A 9,840-nucleotide genomic window follows, 5' to 3' on the forward strand; every position below is an offset into this window, starting at 1 on the left:
ACTGCCCCTGTCTTCAATCTCCGCCATAGGGCCTGTCACTTCCCATGAGCCACGAGGGCGGCAATGGAATGGGCGCAATTCTGGTATATTTTATCTTCTTCTTTTTTTTTTTTTTTTTTTTTTTTTTTTGCTCGATAGCTAGCCGGGAGCTCCAGGGCCACTGAAGCCGCCGAGAACGGCACAACTCCCGGCACGTCATTTTCAGATCACCGCGGACTTTCGCTACTCTGGTTAAACGTAAGTCTTAGACAAGCTAGAAATGATATTGTTTGGCTTTTTTCAGTGTTTTATTTGTTCGTCAGTAAATCGGTTTGGCTGAGATTAAAGGGTTAGATTAGATTAGATAAAATAAACTTTATTAATCCCCCGGGTGGGTTCCTCTTGGTTTTCTCACAGCTGACTAAACGTCAAACAGAAAACCATTAAACAAAGGTGTGAGATGGTCGACAGTTTACGCCAGCGTCCTGTTATAATTTAGATAGCAAGGAGCAGGCGGCCGAGTTTATTCAACTCCACCGAGACAGCGGTGACGCTAACCAGAAGGCTAGACCCAATTTCCCCATTTACTTCCGGCCTACCCGACCTTCTGAGGACCGGCCCACGTAGACCGCTCAGGCCGGGTCTCAGGAGGATGCAGCCCATGAATTTGGACACGACCAATAACTGGTGCACCAACCATATCTTTTCTTGTGTAAATGTAAATTTGTCTGTTATTGTGTAATACATTCGCTATTGTGTACTCTACACACACGGAGAGATGCCAAACTGCCTTTCACTGTTCTTGTAACAGTGACAATAAAAGCTATTCTGTTCTATTCTATTCTATATTTGCTTGATATAATGTTTACATGTCTATTTGTTTTTAAAAATCTACCATGACTGGTTGGGGTGAGGTGTATGACAATAAATCAATTATTTGCAGTATTGGTATTCCTGAGGTAACCTTTAGTAACAGCAAAATAACTCTGCCTTAGCTTTGTAAAATTTTCATTACTATTACTGAATAAATATTTTTGCTCATGACATCTTTGATAGGATTTTGTAGGTCACAGAATACCTGTTGTTTGATCGAAGTTAATAATTCTTTTGCAGAAAGACACAGAGGACGAAGTTCGAGAGGTCATCAGGAACAACCTACATTTACAAGGAAAGGTAAGAAAAGGACACAAGTTACTTAAAGTATACTTACACATTATGCCTCTGGGCTTAGATTTTGCCATGGTGTCAGGTTGTTGTCAGTTTATCTTATTCTTGTGAAAGTAATGTCAAAGGACTGGTTTAAGAGAAATTCTTCAATCTGGCACAAGGATGAAGTGATTCGATTTTGATGGTCGGTGGGCAAACTCGCAAAATTTAGAGTCAAGTACTCAGATTCAGTTTAAATTCACACAAATCTAGAGTAAGAGGACCTAAACGAACTGATGAACCTTTATGTCCATAAGATAAATAAGGCTACTTCACAGTGATATCATAGGTTATCCGAAAGATATAGAATAGGAAATTCAATCTGTCAACAAGTGATTGAAGGAACTCTATCACTCCACATAGCCCCTATCCCACTAACATCACTAAACTCGTCTGTACGGGAGAGTACAGGCTGTATCAAAAAGAATCATTCGATTTCAAAGTGCTTTCATTCTGCAGCCATTCACCCGGAACAATTGCATTACAACAGCAGTGGCTGCAGTGACTACAGTGAACTATGGGACGTATTTCATTGATTATTCATAAACATTGAACATTTTGTATGTAAAACTTTATATTCAGCCATGTATTTTAAATTTAGTGTAAGCTTAAAATACAGCCTTTTGAAAGTGTATGATTTATTTTTGATACACTGTATATTCCAGAGTCATATGTGAAGCCATCTACTTGACAGCTAAAGCTTCACCCACACTGGGTCAGGAAACAGGACAATGATCCCAAACACACCAGCAGGAGAAAGAACTGAATCTGAAGTTATAGAGTGACTGAAATACTGAAAGTAGCAGGACCTTAAGAGTGCTGTGCGTAAATGAATGGCTTCAAACCTAAATCAACTGAAGCAACGTTATAAACAAGGGTGGGCCAAAATTCTGCCACAATGATTTTAAAGACTTACGAAGTCATACAAAAAAACAACCAATTCAAGTTATTGCCAGCAAGGTAGTTATACAAGCTACTGAATCATGAGCTTTACATGTGGTGTTTCTGTGTTTTGGCTTTTGTTTTGTTAAAGTCGAGACAGATGTAAACCAGTTGGTAGATGTTGGTTGGTACTATATATTTATATATTCACAAAGGTGCTTAACCTTGTGAATGGGCCAATAGAGTCATGCATTTCCTCTGTGTGTCTTACAAAGTCAGAGGACCCAGCAATTCGTTGGCAGATGGCTCTGTACAGAGACCTCCCAAACCACTATGAGGATACTACTGACCCAGAGAAGACTGTGGAGAGAATCCTGGATATTGGTCATGTCCTCTTCCACCTGGAGCAGGTCTATATATTCAAGTTTGAGTTGATTTTGCGCATTTTTGTGCCAACGTAGAGAGTATAGCTTTAAGGTACCCCACGGTCCTCTTAAACTAGCTGATTGGTCTTCATTAAAGCTGACCACATACTTCTCCAGGATAATATGGCTTCCAGATGGTAAGGTACACCAACTAAATATCTAGTATACTGAGTGGTTCAGTTTGTGTCTTCAGGTGGAGCATCCTCAGCGCAGTAAGAAGGCTGTGTGGCACAAACTGCTTTCAAAACAGAGGAAGAGAGATGTCGTCGCTTGCTTCAGGATGGCACCACTCTATAACTTGCCAAGGTATGTTCTCAAACACACACACATGTAAAATGAAGAAGAAATATTTAAAATTCTGCACTTTATTATTTTCCCACCCTCATCTACAGCCACACCTCGGGCTAGTGAGGAAAGGTTGTGGATATATGTTGCACCTACAGTGCAGCCCTTTATAAGCAGCAGAAGATGGGTAGATAAACAGTTATTAGTCATCCATGTATCTCTCTCATACTAGGCACCGGGCTGTAAACTTGTTCCTGCAGGGCTATGAAAAGTCCTGGATGGAGACAGAGGAGCACTACTTTGAAGATAAACTCATAGAAGACCTCGCTGTAAGTTCATTTCATTTAAAAAAACAAAACGAGTGGAATTCTTCTGACTACTCTGGAATTTTTGCTTGTTTTGAAGGCAAATTATGTGTTAATTTCTTCAGTGTATAGCAGAGTTTTAGCACTTTGTGAATGTGTGTTGATTTCAGAAACCAGGTGAACAGGAGCCATCTGAGGAAGAGGAGGGCAGAAACACAAACACATAGATCCCCTGCATCAGCTCATCCAGCTGTTCAGCAGAACAGCCCTAACAGAAAAATGGTGTGTATTTTACACACTACCTGTTAAAAGTCCCTATTTTTCCAGTTATTTGTTGCAGTTCATGTCGTTAAAGTCCAATGAATAGCTTGAAATGGTACAAAGGTAAGTGGTGAGCTGCCAGAGGTTAGGTTACCCAAAACTGAAAAATAATGTACATTTCAGAATTATACCAAAAGGCCTTTTTCAGGGACACAACATGGGTTAACAATTCAAAGCTGTTCTGCAGCAGTGAAGGTTGATCAAGCCTTGAAAGCTGCTGCTACTAATTCCTACAGGTGTTCCAACTTGGATTAATTCCAACCCCCTCTGTCTGCATAAAGCAGTGTTGGTGCCATACCCTTGTGAGCATCAGCTGAACAGTACTGTACTGCAGTAAGTAGTGTGTTGCTACAAAAATGGTGAGAAAAAGACCATTAACAGTGGAAGAGAGAGAGACCATCATAACACTTAAAAATGTAGGTCTGTCCTGACAAAGAAAGTCAAAGTGTCAGTGAGTACAGTTTCCTTCACCATCAAACGCACTGAGAAACAAACTGTGACAGGAAGAGGTCTGCAGACCCAAAGACACGACTGAATCACAGGACAAGGTTCTGAGAGTTAACAGCTTGTGTGATAGGCAGCTCACAGGACAACAGCTTCAAGCACATCTATCTCAAGGAGCTTCGTGATGTAGTCACCTGAAATGGTTTCATTTCACAGGTGTGCCTGTCAGGGTTCATTTGTGGAGTTTCTTGCCTTCTTAATGGGGTTGGGACCATCAGGTGTGTTGTGCAGAAGTCAGGTTGGTACACAGCTGACAGCCCTGTTTGACAACTGTATTAATTTATAATATGGCAACAACCAATGAGGTAAGTAAAGAGAAATGACAGCCCATCAGTCAGTCTGGGAAATTGCTAAAACTCTGAATGTGTCCCCAAGTGCAGTCAGGAAAAAACGCTATGACAAAACTGGACCGCCCCAGGAAAGGAAGACCAAGAGTCACCTCTGCTGCTGAGGATACATTCATCCGAGTCCCGAGGCTCAGAAATCGCAAGTTAACAGCAGCTCAGATTAGAGCCCAGATAGATGCCACACAGAGCTCCAGTAGCAGACACATCTCTACATCAACTGTTCAGAGTGTGTGAATCAGGCCTTTATGGTCAAATAGCTGCTAAGAAACCACGACTAAGGAAAAGCAACAAGCAGAAGAGATTTGTTTGGGCCAAGAAACACAAGGAGTGGACATTAGACCAGTGGAAATCTGTGCTGTGGTCTGATGAGTCCAAATCTGAGATCTTTGATTCCACCCACCGTGTCTTTGTGTGACGCAGAAAAGGTGAACGGATGGTCTCCACATGCACGGTTCCCACTGTGAAGCATGGAGGAGGAGGTGTGATGGTGTGGGAGTGCTTTGGTGGTGACACCATTGCTGGGATTTTTTTCAAAATTGAAGGCACACTGAACCAGCATGGCTGCCACAGCATCCTGCAGCGACATGCCATCTCATCCAGTTTGTGTTTAGTTGGACCGTCATTTATTTTCCAACAGTACAATGAGCCCAAACACACCTCCAGGCTGTGCGAGGGCTGTTTGACCAAGAAGGAGAGTGATGGAGGCCTGGCCTCCACAGTCACCTGACCTAAACCCAATGGAGATGGTTTGGGATGAGATGGAGCACAGAGGGAAGGCAAAAGGACCAACAAGTGCTCAGCATCTCTGGGAACTCCTTCAAGACTTTTGGAAAACCATTTCAGGTGACCACCTCATGAAGCTCATGGAGAGAGAATGCCAAGAGTGTGCAAAGCAGTAATCAAAGCAAAGGGCGGCTATTTTAAAGAATCTGAAATATAAAACATGTAAATATTCATCAAAATAATGAAAAACTGTTAAATGAGAAGATGTCATTTCAGTCAGTGGTGCACCAAAATTATTTTCCTTAATACAGCTATAATTGTGCTAACTTTGGTGAATGTGTTTGTTTTTGCAGTAAACTGGATGAGGATCATCTCTACATGGCCTACGCAGACATCATGGCTAAGGTATCTGTTGCTGAGTACCAACACTAAACACTTTTGAATTGAAACTCACATAGCTGGCTTAGCATAGACGGTAAAAAAACCTGTTATTGTTCTGCGTGCTGTTTATGTCATCGACCAGGGATGATGCTTTTGGGCTGATGGATTACTTGCAGGGCGCTGTACTGCCTAATCAAATCACTTATTGCAACTGGCACCTCCCCTACCTTCAGTGTAGAATAGTTTAGTGTGGCCTGAAAAGCTAAGAGAGGGAAAAGAAATTAAAAACAGATGCACCAAACTGTGGCAAATTAACCAAATGTTAGCAGCTGCACTGTTAACAGTAGCACTAGCAGCTGCACTAGTAACTAGTCTTCTGGATGGTAGAGTTGTTGTTGGTTTAGGACACTGTTAATATATCACTGCTTAGTGATTGCACTCCGAATTGGGTCTGCTGGGTATATTTCTTCAGACACTTCATGCTGTCAAGGCCGGGAGAGCAGTACGTGGGAGTGAACATAAGTGCAGACACAATACAGAGCGGAAATAAGATTTCACAAGTTTTATTGAAATCACAGAATAAACTATGGTGAGACATGAATACGTGGCAGGGAAATCTCTGACGAGGAGTCTTGCAGGTGGCTCTGGAGGCGGGTAGCCCTCTGAGTGTTGAGTGAGTGAGTTGGGTTCCAGCCTTGTATTCTAGTAATGCAGAGGAAGCAGCAGGCAGGAGGACAGGCAGGTGAGAGCAGTGAGTAATTTAAGTCGAGAGAAGCAAGTTGCAGAATGAAGCTGGGATTTGACTGTGGAGACCAGCGTCCAGAGGAAGGAGTAAGGTGGTGACTTGACGAGATTGCTAAAGGCACAAAAGAGATCAAGTACTTGGCATGAACAAAGAAACGAACTGGTGAAGAACTGATGGCAACACTGGTTTTAAATACTGTCTTGCTGAATGCCACAGATGGAAAACGCGTGGAGAAGTGTAGGTGTTGAACCAGGGCTCCACCCCAAAAGGCAGATGCAGAGCGCAAGGCCAGGACAGAAAACCACTGAACACTGACCTGGATCATGACATATATATAAACACAAAGAATGGTGTGTTTAGCTTTAGGATCAACCAAGTTCCCCAAAATAAAAAATAAAAAACTGTTTGTGGTGAACACCTACACATCGAATAAAAAATTAAAGCATGTGAGACTCAATCTCACTGCACACTTTGCCAGGCAAAGTGTGCATGGATCTGACAGACAGAAAGATCTGACAGACATGCTCCTAATGAGAAGACGGATGGTGTCCTGGGGGATCTCCTGCCAGATCCGGACCAGGGTATCACCGAACTTCTGGAAAAGTTGAGGTGTTTTATTGGATCTATGTCAGCCGAGCATGGGGGGCAGTTAGTGGTATCAGGCATTGTCATTCCGAAGGAACTACATGCATACTCGAGCCACATGAGGCCAGGCATTGTCAGGCACCAGGAGGAACCCAGGATCCAATGCATCACCATAGGGTCTGATGTGAGTCCAAGGATTTCATCCCATTACTTAATGGGAGTCAGGGTGCCATTACCTAGTCTGTTAGAGGTTTGTGCGTCTGTCCATGGATATGCCTCCCCCAGACCAGTCATACTGAACGATGTTACAGGCGGCATAATGTTCTCCACAGCTTCTCTAGACCCTTTCACATCTGTCACATGTGCTCAGGGTGAACCTGCTATCATCTGTGAAAAGCACAGGGCACCAGTGGTGGACCATTCTGGTATTCTACGGCAAATGCCAGACGGTGCTGGGCAGTCAGCAGAGGGTTGACAAGAGGAAGCTCTGTCCCCAGGCCACCATCATAAAGTCGTTTGTTGATTGTTGATCAGAGACATTCATGTCAGTGGCCCCTTAATTTACCGTTCGATCTACCCTCACCTATAGTCACGAGCTGTGGGTAGTGACCGAAAGAACGAGACTGTGAATACAAGCGGCGGAAATGAGCTTCCTCTGAAGGGTGGCTGGCCTCTCCCTTAGAGATAGGCTGAGAAGTTCAGCCATTCGGGAGGGGCCCAGAGTAGAGCCGCTGCTCCTCCACATCGAAAGGAGCCAGTTGAGGTGGTTCGGGCATCTGACAAGGATGTCCCCTGGGCGCCTCCTGGGTGAGGTTTTCCGGGCATGTCCCACCGGGAGATGGCCCCGGGGCAGACCCAGGACACGCTGGAGAGATTATATCTCTCGGCTGGCCTGGGAACGCCTTGGTGTTTCCCCGGACAAGCTGGAGGAGGTGGCTGGGGAGAGGGAGGTCTGGGCTTCTCTGCTTGGGGAGATGGATGGATGGGCCTTCTGCAGGTCATTTTGTAGAACTCTGGCAAGTTTCATCTTGTTCATCTTTGCACAAAGCAGCAGATACCGGCCCTCCCCATCATTCGTAACATCTGGTTTAAAAAAACAAAGATGGTGACACCGAAAATACTCAGTTTGATGCCTCAGTGCTTTGGAACTTCCCGTCGCTGATGTGGCTATATCTATCCGAAGTAATCAGTCTGTAGTTTGTATGCTTTTTTTCACCTTTCTCCCTTCCTTCAGAGTTGCCATGATGAAGAGGATGACGATGGAGAAGTGAAGAGTTTTGAAGTAGGTGATCAATCGGTCTTGAATCTTCCACTAGTCTCCTCAAGTTTTTAGCAGTTTCATTTTTAGATGGTCTGCAATGATATGTGTCACCTTTCTAACAAAGGAAAAAGAGATGGAGAAGCAGAAGCTGTTGTATCAGCAGGCTCGGCTGCACGACCGTGGCGCTGCTGAGATGGTGCTCCAAACCATCAGTGCTAGTAAAGGTAAGTCTTGCCTATCGCCCCCTACTCTTTACTGTAACTCAGCGGTGGCAAATATATTATGGCCCTTGTGATAGAACCAGGCTGTCCAATCCCTATGCCTGCTTACTCATTGATGTGTTAAAAGTAATTTGTTCTGGATATGACTGTTTGGGAGCCTATTCTTAGATTCACCGTTTCACACTAATTCACAATTTGATGATATTTGATGTTTTTATCACCTGTGCAAAGTTGTACTTGGCAACAGTTTGTGTCTTGCTGTGCGTCTGTTTCCTTTTGACACATTTCTAAGTTTGAACATTTAGTATGTATGCACAGAGGTGTTGCTTGATGAGTACACACACAGACATTACAATATAGAAGTGTGGTTTAAAGATAAAAAAACAAAAACAAAAACGATTAGTTGTGAATTAATTTTCCCTTTTATGGAGCAGAAAACGTTACTGGATGCTAGCTAATAGGCTACATTTGGATGTCAAATATTTATAGGGGGAAAAATGGAAATTATGGATATGAAATAAAATGTCTCTTTGTTGCTTAACCTGCAGGTTGTCAGGTCTCTGGCCCCTGGGAGAGTGAAGACCTGGACAGTTTGTCAGAGCTGGTCCAGGATATCCGTCTTTGCTCTCAGGCCCTCAACAAGCTGGACCGACAGACCTTGAAGCAGAGCTGGGACAGGACTCAGTCACACGGACACTTTCTCGACCGAAACTCCAAGTGCCTCCTCTCCGCCACCTCCACTTGAGGGTGGGAGGTGTGATGATGTCGGCAGAACTTTGCTTCTGATGTCTACTCTTTATCACTGACGGTGGATTTTGAGCCAGTGTTCATAATAAAAGTGGTCATTTTTATAAACATTTTGTTTAGTGAGGCTACACCAAAAAGAAACAAGATAAAACCAAAATAAAGTGACATGCTGTCCACCAACAATCTGTTGATAGCTTGTGTTTTATGCATTTTTGTCTGCCTTATTTATACATGTAAAGCTCTGTATCTGTATAAAGAGTTTGTGTTAGTGTGCGAGAGGTTTTGTGTCGCAATTGGTCCTGTTTTAATAAATAAATAATAAATAAATAAAGTTTCATTTATATAGCACCTTTCAAGACAGAATCACAAAGTGCTGCACATAAAATTACAAGTCATAAAAAGATTTAAAAAGACTAAATAAAACAGGCAAAAAATTAACCAAAAGCAGTTTTAAAAAGGTGAGTTTTGAGTTGTGTTTTAAAAACAGCTACTGAGTCCACAGTTCTTAATGCTTGGGGGAGAGAGTTCCACAGTCTAGGGGCCACAGTGGCAAAAGCTCTATCACCCTTAGTCCTCCTCTTAGTATTTTTTTATAGCAAGTAAGCCCAGATCAGATGACCTCAAAGACCTGCTGGGGACATAAGGCTGTAGCAGATCAAAGATGTAGGCAGGTGCCAGTCCATGCACAGCTCTGTAGGTCAAGACCAGGATCTTAAAATCGACTCTAAATTTAACAGGAAGCCAGTGTAACTGAGATAACAACGGTGTCACATGTGAGTACTTGGAGGATTTTGTCAAAAGCCTAGCTGCAGCGTTTTGCACAACCTGCAGACGATCCAGAGAACCTTTGCTAAGACACATAAACAGCGAATTGCAATAATCCAAGCGTGACGAGATAAATGCATGTATAGCAATCTCCAGTT

At 43.2% G+C, this 9,840-nt stretch overlaps 1 protein-coding gene and 1 long non-coding RNA gene across 2 annotated transcripts; both read left to right on the plus strand.

Annotated features, from left to right (window-relative positions):
* The first annotated feature begins 3,305 nt into the window (after positions 1-3,305).
* LOC109199061 (uncharacterized) lies at positions 3,306-5,443 on the plus strand. Its single transcript, XR_002059551.2, has 2 exons — positions 3,306-3,364; positions 5,331-5,443. It is a non-coding gene; the product is annotated as an uncharacterized LOC109199061 (long non-coding RNA).
* A 2,676-nt stretch (positions 5,444-8,119) lies between these two features.
* On the plus strand, positions 8,120-9,185 carry LOC109199060 (tonsoku-like protein). Its single transcript, XM_019354367.2, has 2 exons — positions 8,120-8,173; positions 8,719-9,185. The coding sequence occupies exons 1-2, from the start codon at positions 8,143-8,145 to the stop codon at positions 8,913-8,915; spliced, it is 228 nt and encodes a 75-aa protein (XP_019209912.1). The 5' UTR covers positions 8,120-8,142; the 3' UTR covers positions 8,916-9,185.
* Positions 9,186-9,840: the final 655 nt, after the last annotated feature.

This window comes from Oreochromis niloticus, unplaced genomic scaffold (assembly GCF_001858045.2).
Source record: "Oreochromis niloticus isolate F11D_XX unplaced genomic scaffold, O_niloticus_UMD_NMBU tig00008678_pilon, whole genome shotgun sequence".
In the NCBI taxonomy this organism is placed as follows: Eukaryota; Metazoa; Chordata; class Actinopteri; order Cichliformes; family Cichlidae; genus Oreochromis; species Oreochromis niloticus.

What these genes read in the sequence shown, in the direction of transcription:
- LOC109199060 (XM_019354367.2), top strand. Translation starts at nt 8,143, where the DNA reads ATGGTGCTCCAAACCATCAGTGCTAGTAAAG. An exon ending in AACCATCAGTGCTAGTAAAG is followed by an intron (nt 8,174 to 8,718) that starts GTAAGTCTTGCC and finishes CTTAACCTGCAG; the next exon opens with GTTGTCAGGTCTCTGGCCCC.